At 39.0% G+C, this 17772-nt stretch overlaps 1 protein-coding gene across 11 annotated transcripts in view; it reads right to left on the bottom strand.

Annotated features, from left to right (window-relative positions):
• Positions 1 to 17772, bottom strand: part of FAM214A (family with sequence similarity 214 member A) — a 46727-nt gene that overhangs the window by 3848 nt on the left and 25107 nt on the right. For 4 of the 11 annotated variants that reach the window (XM_015638939.3, XM_015638936.2, XM_015638934.2 and 1 more), the window contains exons 2-11: positions 12915 to 13099; positions 11887 to 12089; positions 11293 to 11418; positions 9170 to 11021; positions 8431 to 8547; positions 7421 to 7494; positions 6509 to 6617; positions 5658 to 5816; positions 3747 to 3815; positions 2714 to 2913 (exon numbers count right to left, since the gene is read on the bottom strand). In XM_015638939.3, the coding sequence (XP_015494425.1) occupies positions 2714 to 2913; positions 3747 to 3815; positions 5658 to 5816; positions 6509 to 6617; positions 7421 to 7494; positions 8431 to 8547; positions 9170 to 11021; positions 11293 to 11418; positions 11887 to 12089; positions 12915 to 13099 (3094 nt within the window). Of the gene's footprint in view, positions 1 to 2713; positions 2914 to 3171; positions 3286 to 3746; positions 3816 to 4948; positions 5077 to 5592; positions 5817 to 6508; positions 6618 to 7420; positions 7495 to 8430; positions 8548 to 9169; positions 11022 to 11292; positions 11419 to 11886; positions 12090 to 12351; positions 12574 to 12914; positions 13100 to 15266; positions 15306 to 17772 lie in introns of those variants that run through there. The other 7 variants (XM_015638935.3, XM_015638940.3, XR_004498872.1 and 4 more) reach the window with 7 other exon arrangements.

Raw genomic sequence — 17772 nt, 5'->3', positions numbered from 1 at the left:
AGTAAATAAGGCTGTTGACCAAGCTGTAAAAACTCAAAAAATGCTGAGCTGTGGGCAGGTTAGCTGTTTAATTACTTTTTACAAGGGTGCCAGAACGTGACCTAGAAACCCACAGATGGTCATCATCCCCACAACACCAGGCAGAAACGAGGCACAAGCAGAGCTGAGCTCACAGCTCTTATGCTCAAGTAGATTTAATTACAAGACAAAAAGTCATTGCTTCACATGCAACAAAAAAATTATCCCCAAAGCATCTTCAAAAAAAAAAAAAAACCAAACTGCAGGTGCAACTGTTGTGGGTTTTTAATAGCGAATAAAGCTGCGCTGTGTGTGCAAGCTCCATTTGGTATCTCAATCCTGTAGCTGCGGGTACAGTCTGCTGGCATATCCAACAGAACCTCAAACACACAGAGCTGCACCCAGAAGCTGTGCACACAATAAATCTGACACTTTAAAGACTGTTGTAGAAAATCTGGCCGCCAATGTTAAGCTCCAGACCTATGCAAGCGTTTTTGCTGAATTACCACTTGAAAAGGAGCTTTCATAATGTGAGTGCTGACAACTGTGATTAAGGCCTCGCAAGCAGATGCGACCACAATGCAGCTCACTGGTGGTGACTTCATTTGTTTTTTTAAACAAAATTTCAATACGTAAGCTTAAGATGCTTGTGCTCAATAACTACTGCAACTAAAACTGAAAGGCTGCTCTAAGTCAACTTGAGTAACAAACAAAAATCTGAATAGTTGAAACTTCTTAGGTTTGCATAACTTTTCAGTAAAGTAGGTTTGAGGAAACTTTGCTGCTTTTAAAAATAAAGCTTTAAAACCAACTACTAAGATTTTTTTTTTTAAGCCCTCCTAATTAAAATCCATCTTTACTAAAGTCTAAGTGGACAACTGAGTCTTTTGTAAAATCTTAAGTGCTCAGTATAATAAACCACAAGACAGATCAACATAAGCTACTTTAATATTTCAAGGAGTTCTGCCATTCTTACATTATGAGAAAGCTTGGGTTTATCACTGAAGAAAAAACTTGTTGCATACTCTGTAGTCATTCACTTTCCAAAATAATCAGCCACGCATTATTATTATGATTTTGGTTTTCCCATCAGAAGTGGATGCATTTCCAATTACACATCACAAACCCATGAACTGATCCCAACCAGAGGTCTGAAAGTCGAGCTAAATTGTACAGATATTTCAAAATGAGAAGCATCAGGACTGCAACTTTTCTGTCTCTCAGAAGGTATCAGAAATAGGAAGCTCTTTATAAAGACTTCTAGCTGTAACAAATGAGAGAGCAGAAAGCAGGTTTGCCTTCAAATAGAAGTAATTCTTGAGTCTGTCAACAAGAAATTTACAAACTACATTAAAGTAGAAACTGAAGGGGGACAGAAGACCACTACTTTTCATGCAGGTAATGCCAGACCCAGCTGGCCACAGGCTTCTACCCACCACTGCAGGCAAGGCCTGTCGCCAGTTCCTCTGCACAGTCAGATCAGCTTCACACCTGAGCAGAGCCTTCTATTGAGACTACACACTTTTACAGAATTTGCCCCAAAAGAAAAAATTTAGAAAGTGGTTAGGTTAAACCTTCCAAGTTAGTGTGGCCTGAAAGGCTGAATTTCAATCCAGGCTAAATTTCAGAATGAAAACATGAATGTTCAACAGCCTTCTCATGACACTGTTTTCACACTCCAGTAAACCAACACACTTTTTTTGTGACTGTCAACATTCATTTAATGGGAGAGTCTACAATCACTGTTATAGACAAGGTTGTGTTTCAAAAGTCTGTTGGATAGAAATCAATGCCATTAAATAGGACAAATAATATGTACCAGAAATAATTTTACAACAACAGAGAAGTGTAAGATATTTGATTTTGTTCTGCTTGGTCACTTCAGAATGTCATCTGCTGGTGGGTTTCCAAGTGCTGCAGTGAAAGGACTGGGTCTGTGTGTACAGGCATTTCTTACTACAAAAACACATGCAAAAAGTCTGCAAACTGCAGGAGAACAGAATATATCCATCATTCCCCTTTGTTTCCAACTGCAGTCTCCAGAACGCCCCAACAGCAGCAGCAGTGTCTGGTTTCAGGCAGTGCTTTGTAAATCATTTAAGGAAGATTGAGTGAATATTTTATAAAGTGAAAGGCATAATCACCAGTATTGCATCAGGAAGCAAGTATTTACATTTTTACTACTGACCACTGTATTTTTAGGAGTAGCTCAGACCATTTATCATGTTACAAGCTGTTCTGGTGAAGAAGCACATGTGAAGCACACCAGGGCACCTTCCCTTCAGTGATGCTTAGTTTTGGCTTTTGCCCATATAACATCCACTCTTACAATTTCCTGTAACCTCAAAAAAGTGCATCGATTCAGCCAGAACAATTTCTCTCTTGCTAAGAAAAGATTTAAGCTTTACAATGCTATACAAAATACCTTAATGCCAAGAGAGAGCTTTATGCTTTATTTTAACTTTCTTTCTCCCAAGCAGAACCCAAATTATTTATCTCTTCTTCCTCTACTGTTTAGCTAGCATTCCTCTTTAATTATTTTTTTTCCTTTTCATTCTTTCTTATTTCTGTATACAGAAAGGCTGACTGGGAAAGAAATTGAGTAAAATTTTGGCAGATACTTTTTTGTGCTTTTGCCTTGGGTTTGTTGGGGGTTTTTTGTTATATTTTGGTTTTTTAACTTCAAGGAGCTTACCTCAGATGTATGAGGTAGCGTAGTAGCCTTTCTTCAGTCTGGTGACTGTTTTCTTTATTGACAGTTCGCTTGACTTCTCGTCTCACAGGAACAGAGAAAGTTCTTTGCCGTAGGAATGTTTGATGATTAGCTGGCATTTCTCTCAAGTCATAGATCACCACAAACATCTTCACCACAGTTTTGTTAGGGTTAAATAAGGTCTGAAAAGACAAACAGTTCAATACAATACTCATTAGAGATGACAAGTTTTTTAAAAAAACCAACAAATCTAACCCAAACTTGATCTGTCAAAATAGTTCTCTATGTACATTGTTTCTGTGCATACAGAAACATTTTTGTAAAGACATTGTGAAGCCTTTCTGGTTTTCAACACTTCATCTACCAGCAATTCTCATTTTTAAATATAATGCTAAATACAATCTAATCTGAATGAAACACTAGTATATGACTACTCTTACTTTGCTAATCAGCATCCCCGTTTTTGCTTATTTTTCCAGGCAGCTTTTTGTCTACACTGTTTTCCAGACACAATACACTCGCAGGAAGCACAGTGCTGGGCTCCACTTTTAAACCTGAAATTATGAATGTGTTATCTTGGACTGAGTTCTTAAAAGAAAGAGTCAGTTCATTGGTTCTAAGCAATAACTGTGATTTACTTTGTGGTCTATTACAAAAGTAAAGGTGGTATTAAAATATAACAAAGGTTTATACAATTATTCAATCTTAATTGCTTTGAAAGAACTTCAGGATTTGGACTGTGGCCTAATTACTTCCCAATCACTTTTCAAAGCCATAGTGTCCCCAGGTATTCCGAATCTCCTGGAAATGATTTAAGACTCCTCAGAACACAGAAGTGTTCAAAGATTGGTAATCTTTTTTGTCCCACACACAGGTTTCTACTTTGAATTACTACAGTACCTACAGAGATGCACATTTCCACTGCTAGCTTCATGCTCATCTCCAATAACCTCATCTCTGCATGACTTCCTTGATATTAGTGCTTTCAAGGCACCCTTATGTGCTGAGTACGTACCACTTGTATTGTTCCTGAAGGCGGTACCCGATAACCCCTTTTACCAAGGGACTCTAAAGTAATTACACCCTACAAAAACAAAACACATATTTAGGTCACAGAGATAAACAAATCAAAATGTTCTAGTCATGTAATTGCATTTATGTGAAACATAATCAGTAATTTACAAAAACTAAAAATAGAGAAGGCAATGCATTTAAGAAGCAGTTTAAAAATCAACAGCAAGGGCCTTACAGATACTTTGGCAGACCACTAAAAGCTGTGCAATAAGAGATACATTCTCCTCTTGAAAAAAGATTCAAGTTTCCACATCTTCTCCACATCAGGGAGCTAGGACAAAACAGCTTTCTTTTCAAAGCAGCTGGGAGGTTAAAATGAAACACTCGTCTCCTCCTTTCCATTTCTATATCATCTACAATTGCACTAATAATACTCCAAATCTCACAGAACTCATTTTTGCTTTTCAAAGGCAGCAGATGCACTTAATCTTCCATTCTAATCCAAACTTTGGGAAGGATGGTATCTGCTTTTATACCAGCTGTGATCTACAGAGCAGCCCGGAGTGACCCACAGGGCTCTGTGACACTGCTGGCCACGCTCGGGGCACTGCCACACCTCTGGTCACCCTGCAGGCACCACTGCTGCACCCCACTGCACTGGACTTGAAAAACCCAAACCAAACAACCAACCCAAAAACACCCCAAAACAGAGAAACTAGCTATACAAACAGAAACAATGTTTCTGATGATGGAGGCACTACACAAATGCTGTATTAATCCTGGGAGACTCAGCCATAATAGCATATTTGGAAATAGCACATGGAAAAGCCTGAAACAATGAAAGCCAGCTTGGAAAATAAGTAATGCTACTTTAACCATTTGAGGAACATGAGAATCCCTTCACCTCCTAGAAAATCACATGAAATTGTCTAGAAAGAGGAAAGCAAAAGAACAGATACTTTTTGCAGCAGCTAAGACATATATGAGTTTAAACTCAAAGCCATTACTACTCACTAAGCAATTTCATTTTCTGAATACTTTCCAAAACAGAAGGGTCAGAAATATGGTAACTGCTATGAATTTAAAATCTAAATATTGGAATACTCAGATGTTCATTGCATGACTTACATGTTTAAACAAACCCTTTATCATATATTAGATAGACATACACATACAAAAACCTCTGAAAACTGCATCTGTCACCTGTGTAAAATTGAGGTACCTTAACAGGCAATCAGAACAAATCCAGCCTCTGATTCAATGCCAGCACACAAGACACCATTTGCTTTTTGCAGAGGAGCACTTTTAGACATGCAAAACCCATGCTGTCACTGTAGAAAGGTGGAACAGAATTAGCACCCAGAGACAGAGAACACAAACACTGTGTTGCTGCAAACATCAGCAAACCATGCAGCCTGTGAGAGTGCCCAGTGTCACAGCAGCCCTGACAATATCTGCTTTATAAGAAAGGGCTGAACAGCTTCCAAGTCTAAGGTCTCCATCAGCAATTGCTCCTTGGCCTGTACCTCAGCCACTCTGCAGAGTGGTTAGTTGCCCAGAGAAGCTGCTTGTTGGGACAACAAAATGTATCCTGTTATGTCCAGCTATTGCCTCACTGCTATTTTAAGTTAGATGGATAAAAAGAGATGTTGGGGCTTTATCTATGCAGTGTGGGGGGAGACAAATACATTCAATATCCCAAGACAAGAACAGCTGAATGGTGGGGCAGAGAAGTAGAAGGAAAAGCACTAGCTAGCAAAAGGAAGAGGGACAGGAGAACTCTGTCATAGGCAGTTGAAAATAAGCCAGATCGCTGCAAATCTTTATTTTCTGAACCTTCTACTCACCAAGCTCTTGCTCTTCACCTCCACATATCAGAATTTATTTAAAATAAATCCAACCACACATTTACCATGTAAGGAGAGGGCGCATTGTCATCTGAAACGCTGTAGAATGACACTTCAACTGGCAGAGTCATGTGTGTGGGACAAAAGACTCCACTCGCTCCCACCTCTGCTGTGAAACCCTCCACGACACCAAGCGGGTCCAGGCGGAAATTCAGGACAGATTCCTGAAAAACAAAGCACATACAGCTTAGGTTGGGAACACCTCAAAATAATCAGAGCATAACTAATCAGGAAACAAGTGCAAAAGCCTACAGAGAACTTTATTGCAGCAAGGATCTATGATTTTCAACATATACTATGTGAAAAAAAAATAAATAAATTAACCTAGATTCTGTAACCTTCCCCAGCAAATTCAGCTCCGTATTTCACAAAACAATACAACCCATTCATGCACTGGCTATTAGTTGGTGTTATTGGATATGCTACATGAAGTGAAGAGCTGGAGCCTGCACTTCAAACATGTTCTGTTTAACACACTAATTTAATCCAGCTTTTGTGACATACTAAGTAGACTTTAAGAGTGAAAATGTAAATCCCTTTTTCTAGGTAAGTACATTATAAACATAGACAATTACAGGTTATTAAATCTCATTTATGGCAACAGAACATCTTCTAACTTGACCATAGTGGGAAACAAAAGCTTAAGCAACTCATTGTATTTGATTCTCTGAGACAGAAGATGTCTGGCACATGAAATAAAGTGTCTTTACAGCTGGAAATGAAAACAAATTTTATTCAATTCAGTTAGGAGCTTTTACATTCTATTAATGCTGGCATTGTTCACAGTAATATACTTTTAAAAGCAGTACAGAAGAGTACTAAAAACACCACAAGAATTCTGGAGAATATGCAATACCTCAAAGTTTCCCAGAAGGCTCAGACTTGTTACTGGTGGAGCACTAGAACTTAAAAATGGTTTCCCATGGCTGTCTGGATCACCGTCTCTGTTTATACATTGTTGTGGGCTATTAAAAAAAGACAGAATAAATATAAAGGATAAACACATTTGCTTTTGTCTTCTGGGTATAAACAGCCCTTGAAAGAATAATTTACTTACTGTACTACAAAATGTTGTACTAAAGAAGTAACAGTTGAACACTATTAATACTATGGCTATTAATACTTTAGCAGAACATTTTCTAATTAACTAAAAAATATTTTCATCAGCTTTATATTACAAGGGATAAGGACAATAAAAACTTGTACTTTAACTCCATTAGCAGGAATCAAAATACCAGATTATTTTCTCTTGTATGTGGGTACTTTTGTCTCATATTCTGAAATATATCTCATATTTCCAATATCAGACTACCATAACAGAAGTTGTTTATGTTGCATGAATTAATGTATAAAAGGTCATGACTGGCCCTTTTTAAAAGTCTGGCTCTCTGAACAAGAGAAAATGCTTAACATGTTCAACACTAGGAACAAAATACAACACAAAACATTGGTTTGAAAGAGAATCAACAATTACTAGCTTTTCTGTCTGAAAACTCCAGCCTATCTGACAGCATATCTACCCTTGCATGGGACAGAATTCATTCTGCCAGCAACTGATTCCATGGTTATGTCCCAGAGCTGTGCTAACCTGGAAACTCCCAGGGCAACTTGTCTGCTGAGCCTTGTATCAAAATAAGGGTTCTTTTGAAAGCGTTTTTTTGTCTTTGCTAAAGATGCATTGATTTTGCATATAAATACACACACATATATATATATACTTATTATACTCCCCTCAAACATCTCAATGTTTCTGGTAAATAAAACATACCTTCTTGAAGACAGACATTTCAACAATGATGAATCCAGATCAAAGCACCCAGACTGTGTTTTCCTTTGAGGAACCTCAACAGGGAAAGAAGATGCTAATTTAAAAACTGAACTGCTACCACAGAATTTGGCCAAGTAAGCACATTCTGCCAAGAATTTTCATGACATTACAATTTATAAAAGCAGAGTAGAAAATGTAATTCCTATACATTTTAAACTTAGCGAAGAAAGTTCTAGGATTATAAATTATAGGACTAAGTTCTGATTAACAGGAAGTATTCCAAAAAAGACATTCAGGAAGCTGATGTCTCTTTGGAACAGGACAAACTATTACTAATAAACAGGCTGTAATAATTTCCATCCAATATCCCTGAAAACATGACAGCCTTTACAGGCAATGAAGAATGAAGCATATCATGTGTTGATTACAGGACATCACTACTTCAGTAGTTTTAACAGGAACTGTGTTTTTTAAAACTCCAACCAACCTACCAAGAACTGCAACACTTGCCCAGTGTTGCAGTTTTGTTTCATTAAGTCATTCCATGACACCTCTGGTTACTGAAGAATGTACAGTACTAACTGTTCACACAAACAAAGGCTTTGGAATAATGGGCAATCAGGCATTAAAAACTAACACAAAACCTCCTAAATGACAAAATGTTATCTTACACTTAAACCACCAATCTTCAAAATGCTTTCTTTTGTGCCCTAAAATAGCACCATAGCATTGTTTCCATCGCTTTTTCTAATGCCACCTTTTGTTAATCTTGATATGATCATAACAACTGTCTTTCATATTTTCTTTTCCAAAATTATTGTTCAGCCTAATTTACATGTTAACTCTCACTAAAGCATTAATTTCTACCCACAAGAGTATTCACTGTGACACAGAGTATCACACACATGACGCACACTTCACCTAGGTATTTTATAATTTTATACCATGCACACACATTAGAAGAACAAATAGTCCCTTTCTCAGCCAAAGGAATTCCAAGAATAACTTACAGGACTTGAAAGCAGAGGCAGTCCAGTTCTGGGATGAAAAGCCTTGGTTGAAGTTCCATCCAGGGATCGAAAATTGTGTTTCCGCCATGTATTTGTGTGTTTTAGAGATGGTGCTTTCTGCCAGCAAAGCAAATTTACTCAGGTTATCAATGGGATATTTCAGTGACATATCATGATAACACTCACTCGCTGTAAGGGAGAAGATTCCTCACCCAGGTGGATCTACATCACACTAGCACGGGATGAAACATTCAGTGTAAATTGACTCAATCTACAGCTACACAGACTGCTCCCAAAAGATCACATTCCATACTCAGATGGGTGTATTTCTACAAACCAGGATGCCTCACTGCCCATGGCAACAGTCATTCAGAACTCTGTCACCACGAGGGGAATGGGACAGTGCTCTTCTCCATGTTAACCTGATGAAGTTTAAGTGGCCAAGTCACCCCATCACACAGAATCTTTTGACACGTCACCTTGTCAGCTAGACCATGGCATGAAGTTGTTTCTTGAACACCTCCAGGGATGGTGACTCCACCACCTGAGCAGTGGAGCACCAGTCTCATGCTTAACCCTTTCCATGAAGAAATTCTTTCTGAGTTACTTCAGGCCAAGATCACAATGGTAATACGCTGCTACCTACAAGGTCAGGCTGAAAGGCCCTTAGCAGACAGAGGGTACAAGCTATCTGACAAAGGACAGCTATAGGGATTATTCTGTTTCCATATGTATTTACCTGTACATCTGGGTTCTTCTGCCGTTCACATTTAACTACATTGTCTTCTGCAGGCTTCTTCTGACAAGTGTTTTGAAAATCGAGGCCTGTTGGGTCTTCATTCTCATCATGTGCAGTTTTTGTTTTATCTTGTTTGGTTTTGTTTTTGAAACTGTCATGGTCTTTATTTAAATAATTTTCAATACTAACAAGCTGAGTATTTTGCTCATAAATATTTGGTTTTTTGGAGTCTCTGTCTAAACACTTGAGCTCATTTTTGTGCAAAGAGTCAGATATCGGCATCATAGTTGCTTTTTTTGTACCTTCAAGTATTCTGCATTTTTCTATCTGTAAATTATTAAAACTGTCTGTGCCATTGTTCTCACTAACAACTGTTCTTTCTTTAAGTTTATTTGTGCAAATCTGTTCATCAATGCTGCTGGAATTTGAACCCTGCTTAGTTATATTGGTTATCTGGTCTTTCTGTGCATAACCAGAATGTATTTCCAATTTATCTGGAACTTCAGATTTATTTTCTTTAATACATGATGATGATGACGTGTGAATGCTATTAAATGCATGAGAAGTTTTATTTGAAGTCTGATGAAATGCATTTTGGACAGCTTCACTGGGTTTTGCTAAAACCAATTTTCTTCTTGCTTGAACTTTCAGAGAAGTCTTCAATTCTCCATCAAACCTAGAAGGAGTGATAGGAGTATCAGGTGTCTTTGTCCCAGATTTACTGCTGTCTTCCAACAAAGAAAAATTTGATTTAGCAAAAGAAACAGAAGGCGGTTCCTTGCCTTTCTTCAGCAAATTTTCATCTTCATATGTACTTCGGAAAATTTTTGACGTGACTGGATTAGCCTCATGCATTTTGAATGGACGTCCAGCAATGTGGGAAGTAGCTGGATCACAATGAATCAGGTGTTGGGCAATCCTTGCTATCACCTCCTGCCGCTCCTGGAGCAGGGAATCGATCAGGGGGTTACTCTCTCCTGCTGACTGACGACCACAGTGGTTCCCTGGAACACGGGCATCGAGCAGTGTGACCTCTGGCACGGCTCTAGTTTTGCCTTCGCCACCATCTTCCTGTATTGCATTGTCTAAGTTGGCAGCTGAAACAGGGGAGCTTTCCTTGCTTTTCCTTGGCAAGTTTTCCTCTTCGAAAGTACTCCGAAAAGCTTTTGGTGTAGCCGAGATGTTTTCATGTGTGGTGAATGGACGCCCAGCAACAACTGGTGAAGTAGCTGGATCACAGTGAATCAAGTGCTGAGCAATCCTTGCAATGACTTCCTGGCGCTCTTGAAGCAAAGAGCCTATCAAAGGATTGGTTTCTCCTGTGGGCTGATGAGAGCAATGACTATTTGAAACACGGGAATCAACTAGAGAATAGGATTTAAAAGTTCTGACCGGTGTTTCATGGGATTGTGTCTTAATATTTGCTGTGGAATTGTAGCACTGAACTTTAGACTGTGATGCCCCAAAGTCAGACCCAAGTCCAGTAGATGGATAAAGTTTTAAATTTCTAAAAGATGTAGTAAATTCAGGCATCTTTTTTCCATTAAGTAGGCGTTCAGGTGTCATTGTCCATGTCTGTTTCCCACGAAAACGCTGTGGACTGGAAGTGCTGCATTGCTGAGCAGCACTGGGATCGCTGCACTGATGGAACTTACGCTCCTGCATTCGCTTTTCATAAAAGCCAAGGTTGGTGTGAATGCTGCAGGTCAAAACCGGGTAATTGGATTGCCTGGGCAGGGACTGGACGCTGACCCTCAAGGCCACGTTGTGAGAAACATTAGGAACAGGAAAGACATGCTCAGTGGGTGTCTGGGAGAACGTCCATTGCAAGTCCACATCTGCAGCGCTCACCCTGAAACAATACCAAAGGGCATTTACAAAAACAGCTAAATTAAACATTTTTAATTATTTACTTTGTAACAAATGTCTAAGAAAAAGCACTAGAAACATCAGCAACTGCTGTACTTTGCATAGTACACAAATCCTATAGAACCGCCAAAGTACCGGGCCAACAATATGCCACCTTCTAAAAGCACGCAGGAAAGCAGGAGAGAAGAATGATTTTAAGACAAGCTGCAGCAATCTGCAAGCAGCAAATGAGTTTTCTTCCATTGCAGGCATACCTGTACAGGATGTTTCGGGGAACAGCACCATGTGAAACACTCAGCCACGCGCTCAGCTGAGAGAAGAAAACAAAGGAGCGAACAGCCAATAAAAGGGTCTTCTCTTCAATAAATCGATCTCCACTCCTAAGGCATTTAAAGACAAACACATGAGTGTTGGTAAGAATATTCAGAGACCTATTAGAGCTAGAACATTGTCAGATCTTCAGTCAGAAAAAAAAAAATATAGCTTAATCAAGCAAAGAAAAAACTCCTCAAACATTTTGAAGATTCCAGAGCCTGATTTGTTTTTATACACATTACAATTGACAAAATTTGACATAAATGTTACATGCATTAAAAGGACCATTTGCAGCCAGGATCATTTCATACTCTGCACTGCACAATGTACACTGCAGAAATTTTGAGTATAAGACAACTAAAATTGAAATGCTTGAATTGCCTGAATTGAATTGCTTTGATTTCACTAGCAAACTGTGGTTTTCTTAGATCAGTCCTCACAGCAAAGAGCCAGTTCAAAAACACTGATTACTTTAAGGATTTGAATTTTACAAGATTCTTGAAATTATCAACTAATCCTCATATCCAACTTACTGTCGAGGAACTGGCTCCAAAATCCACCTTTCTAACAACAATGCATCTTGTTTGATTGCAGGATCATTTAAATCATTCCCCTCTGTGGTGGGCCCTTCATCACTATAGCAACAGTCTGGAAGTAGCATCACTTCTACCATGATTGGAATATTGTTCTTCCACAGAAGCATAACCTCAGATCTGGTTCGCCTGGCCTGACGACACTGAGGGAAAGAAAAATGTCAACATAGACAAGCCATAAAAATACTAGCCAGATTTAAATCTAATTTAAAAGCATGTTCCAAAGTACTAGAGAAGGGTAAGGGTCAAATTCTGATTGGTTTCACCAGAACAGAAATAAGATTCCAGAGTTATTAAATGAAAAAATAATTAACACATCCCTTACAGTTGCCATTTGAACAGCTTTCTTTAGGAAATTTAAAAACCTTGTAAAAATCCATTTCCCCAACCACTGCACTTTGCTACCTTGTAGTTCTCTCTCCACAAGGCACTCTCTTGGGCAGACAGACTCAAGTAGTATCTTTATAAATTCTGTGTCTTGGAGCAGGCTAACTTCTGCATGAATATAACTTAAATTCCCACAGTACTTAAGAACTTGAGAGATGGGATGCTCCAATCTTACTCCCAAGCAGACTGGCTAGATTTGATGTGCTTGTGTTTTTTGGATCACTAACTTTTCAAGAACACCTGGAAAAGCAAAAAGTTAGGCAAGTGAGCCTACATTTTCTCAAGAGAAACCCCAGACCAAGAATACTAAGTATAGTGCTTGTCATTTGCATAATAAAGATTCAAACAGGCACTGCATTCAGGTAGTGCAGAACTTCTTGTTCAAGGATAAAAGGCTTAATGATCTCTCATTTTAAGGACAGATCTATTATTAGTAGGATACCGAATTACATACTCATTTAAATGAAGGGCTGACAGAAAGTCATTGTTACTCATGCTTAACTGAATCCTCTGTGGGTTCTTGGCTGACTTTAACCACTGTAGCAAGGATTTGTCACATGAAATGGGTACCACCACCATACCTGAGCCAGTTTGTCGCTGCATTCATGCTTAGTTGTTGGTGGCTGACTTGACTGTGCTGGTGGGCAGTGAAAGCCCTCTGTCCTGCCCTTGATCGAGTACTCTGGTGTCCGGCCCTCAGTGATCAGCAAGGCCAAGGACACCAGGAACTCCTCAGCTTCATACTCAAAGTATTCATCCAAAGTATCTGTCATTTCAAAAAGACAAAAATTAATGACATTTGCTGTATAACAACTGTTGGCTGACTCTGCAGTTTGTTTCAATTACAATTGAAATGAGAGTGGGCTATGGGAAATGGATCTTTTGTGTCAGACTGGCTGCACTCCTCACAAAACCCACCACTCCCCACTCCAGCACCACAAAACAACTTTCCTCATCTCATAATGCTGTCACTACAAAGAACTCTGTTTTTCAACAGCTTTTCTAGAAGACAAAAGGTTTCCTGGGCTCTTGTGGGAGAAGCCCGATGACAGTATGACTTGGCATTATTATCATCTGACAGATAGAATAAGAAGTCACAATATATCATAAAATAGATTAAAAATTGAAGAAGAAAAAGAAATATTTACTTCTATTATGGAAAAAGTGGGACACAATGTTCTTTAAGATTTTTATTGCAAGTCCCTCCTGCTGAGAGCAAGGCTTACTTCAGAGGTCCATTTTTAGTTATCATTAACACATAGGAAATGTTCCGAAGAAACATACAGAGTAGTCATTGTTTTGTACCACGGTCAGTCTAAACTTGTGCAAAGAATGAAAACTCAACAAGTCTCTGCAGACAAAGCAGCAGCTGGCATTGCTCTTCATGAAGAGCCCTGGCACACTCAGTTCCCACAGAGTTAAGATGCACCATTTTATGATGTTTTAGAGAGCACCCTTCTCCTCCTCCTCCTCCCTCATCACGAGGATGTCACCCATCATTCAAACGGATTTAAGTACAACCAGATCATGTCGTTCCCCTCTCTGCTTCAAAACACTTCAAGTTTCAAAATTATTTAATTACTGAAGAGGTTACAGAAAACTCTCTTTTCCATGAAAGCTAAAATACATTCACTTCAAAGTCTATTTTAAGAGCAGAAAAGAAAAGCGGGTGGAGGCAGGGCTGCCAGCAGTTCTTTACCTTTATTTTGATGCTTTAGGGGAACAAAGCACATGACATCTTCACAATTTTAGCTTAAATGTCCTATGTCATCCACCAAAACTGCCACAGGGAGAGAGTTAATTTCTATTCATGTTTCAATTATCATGCATAAAATACCTTTCAGAGTCTTTTTTGTCTTGGTCCCCTAATAGCAGAGCATTTGGCAAACATTGCAAGGCAGACTTGAGAGATACATACAAGAATGGATGTGTGAAACAAAAGCCCCAATTAAATGTGCAATTATCTGCATATGCAAATCAAAGTGTAGAACTAGCTTTTGCATGTCCATATTTGCCTAGCCCAGGCTTGTACACCACAGACCCCAGGGCTTACAGACTATTTGAAGGGATCTACACAAAGTAAGAGAAGTCAGCCCACTGCTGAAGAAGAGCCAGAGGACTCTTTTACTATTAAAATTATTAATTACCCTGAAGGACCCAATATGGCATGTGAACAATACATTAATTCATCTGGCATAAGTTAAAATGGTCATTTACCCGATGGATGGCAAAAAATACCTAATAAAGGGTGCATGAAAGATGAAAGGAATGGTAAATAACAGAAGACAAGACTCTTAGGTAGTGATATGAGTCACCTACAAAATTAGGCACCTGCACTTTTATTTCAGCTGGAAGTCTGGTGAACAATAGGTAAGTCATACTTGGGAATAGGAAAAAGGAATTTGGGAAGACTCTGAAAAGGATTTGGATAAACAACAGACAAAAAAAATTGCAGCATTATCTTGCTGCTAAGCTCATCTTTGTATGCCCAAAGGCCATGGTAATTTCAAGAAAGTCACAGCAGGAAGGATCACTACTAAAGTATTTTGCCAACTCTGATACAAAAGTTCAAAACTCTAGAAAGTGTTCAACAGGACTGAAATTAATTTAAACAAGAATTGTCTCATGCTTAGCAGACTAAACAAAACTAACTCACCCGTACAAAAACCTGCAAGAATTGTTTTTTACCAGGTAACAGTAAAAGAGACATGCCCTTCAATTATCATTAGCAGCTTACCAGATGAAGACTTTCTATTATTTAGCTCTCTTTTTAAGAAGATAATCCATCTGTTATCAAAATCTTTGGGACCTGACACAAATTAATGGACAGATGCTATGGCCAGAGTGCTTCTGCTGAGCAGTTAGAGTTAGGCAAAAAACCCTCCCCTTTTTTGTACTAAAAAGGCTCTGATAACAAAGCTTATATTGCATACCTGAAGTGCTCAGGGCCTTCACAGACATAGCACAGCTCACTACAAGACACAGACAGTTTAAGCTGTTCAGATGAAAGATCCAATGAATAGTAAATAAGCAAGATCTACTGAATAAAGGCAGGTACATATTCTGAAATAATCATCACTCGAGAATCAGATTACAATCACAATATTGCCTAATGTAAACAGGTAAAGCTCACTTTCATGTTCAATTTACAAATACTGCCTCTCTTCCTGTATCAGACCTATTACTTCAGAAGCAACCAGTTTCTTGCCTTAAGAAGGAAGAGAAGATCCAACCAGCTAAAGAGTTAGAGTTATATTGGCTGCAGTTACAAAAACACCATGTTGTTTCAAAATAAAAACAGCATCACTTAGAAGCCTATGTTGAACTAGGAAATGCTGCAGCATTATAAACACAGGGCCAGCACTTTAAAATTATGCCAGCAATGGACCATCCAGTTATTCAATCTGGACATAAAAAAAAATAAAATTAAAGAACAGCCAGAGATATTGAGAAATAATTTTCTTTCTACAAAGTTCATGTGGCATAATATCTTTTTTTAGCTCCACTAGATTTATATATCATTTAGCAACTTCTAAGAGTTTTCATAAAGGAAAAGAAACCTATAGCCATTGAGAAGCCTGGTAGTTGTTCTTACACAACAGACACAGATGATGCAAGTTGATGCAATTGAGGACAAGGGTGGAATGACATTTATAGAAACAGCAAACTCAGTGTTTAGTTAAAAAAAGTCTTATTCTGTGTGTGCTGTTACTGTTTGGTTTTGTGTATGAATCAGCCCTAGGACACGTCATATATTGTGTATAGAATAACCTCAGTCCTCTAACCTGACTGTACAACTATTATTATTGTTCTGCTTCATTTCTAGCAATGCAACATGCCAAGTATATAGCATAAAATATGCATCTCTGCACAGTCTGGGGTTTATTCTCCTTAAAATAGCAAAAAATCCAGTTAGTTGACACAAGCAAATAAGAATTAAAGTAATAAGGCACTACAGCCCTCTAATCAATACATTGAAACAAAAGGTTATTGCCCAGGTGGGCACAAGAGATAGCAGCAGGTGTCAGACTACTCAAGGAGGAAGAGAGAAATTTAAATTTTGACTGAAGCTACTGTGCACAGAGCAAAGCATACAGTACTGGAGAACAGAAACATGAAGGCACATCATTTTGTTTTCCTTTGCTACCTGAACATACCAACCTCAAAGATGATTTTCTACACCTTCTGGAAAAACAGAAAAGCTCATTTAACCAGAAATGTCAGAGTCTTCAAATCCTTGTCCTCCTACCTCCACTGCACACAGGTGCACGAGCACTGGAATACAGAGTAAGAACCCACTATCTTCCCCCCCTCCCCCAAAAAAAGGGAAATTGGCTCACATCCTGAAATGCCAATTAAGGTTAGTTATGTGGTAGTAGGGATTCATAAATCCACTTAACTGTAACCCAAGGACTCTCCGAAAACTTCAGTTAATTGAGTTATGCTCAGCTGACTCCTTTCCCAACTAGGTCATGCTTGTGCAGACCAACTCCCTTCCCTTTCCTATCACAGCTTTTTCTGTAGTAATTACAGAAAATGTTTTCCTGAAATACATGTTTTAGAAGAGCATTTAATCTGTTTTCTAGGCTTAGGCCAGGAAACAAAGACATTTGGTATTATGTAACCCATTGTGTTCCAGGTGCCACCAGAAGATGCATCTGGGAGCTGCTTGTTCCTTGTTCTGCCTGGGCACAGCAAGGCAATAAACAGCCCCAGCAGAGCCTCTCCTGCCCCATGCTACCATCCCATCATGGCCAGGCTGTGACACAGCCACAATCTCCCCTAGTCCATCCTTATTTTGTTGTCCTAGAACCTCTCACACTGCACTGCTCACAACTGTCTACCAAGCTCGTCCAATTCTCAGAAAAAGAGCACGTTTTTTGCAAAGAGGCTTTCTTCAAAGAAAGATTATTTCGTTCAACTGGAAGTATCCTTTAATCCTGACCTTTACTGATTGAGGGCTACTTCCTTTGAGAGTCCATGAAACAACTAATAATTGCCTTTGAATATGCTCTGTAGCAGCCCAGACCTTTCCTGGAAAATCTTTAGGCACCCATAATGGATTTTGAAGGCCACTGATTAAAAGTAATCACATTCCTATTTTACTTAGAAAGTTGAAACCCAGGAAGTTGACACCCAGTAAGAAAAATACTTAACAAAATATGGAATGTGTGGTGTAGGCTGTTGGGATTCCCAGCTGATGCAAGCCCTGCTCCTGCCCTGCCCAGGCTGTCCAGCAGGCACCGTGGCACAGTTGCCCACATCTGCTCTTTCCTTCCTTTTTCAAAGACTAAAAGAATGGCTTAAGTACTTGGATTTATTTTTTGTGCTTTCAGTACTGGCAGTCCCTAAGGAGACACTTCAGCCCGAGGGACCCATGGCAGGAGAGTCAGGTAAACTGGAGGAAAAGTGGCTGCACTGTCAGCACTCAGTACCCAT

The sequence above is a fragment of the Parus major genome, chromosome 10 (assembly GCF_001522545.3).
Source record: "Parus major isolate Abel chromosome 10, Parus_major1.1, whole genome shotgun sequence".
Taxonomy (NCBI): domain Eukaryota; kingdom Metazoa; phylum Chordata; class Aves; order Passeriformes; family Paridae; genus Parus; species Parus major.
The sequence above is the reverse complement of the archived record's forward strand: the minus strand, read 5'-3'. Positions and strand labels throughout refer to the sequence as shown.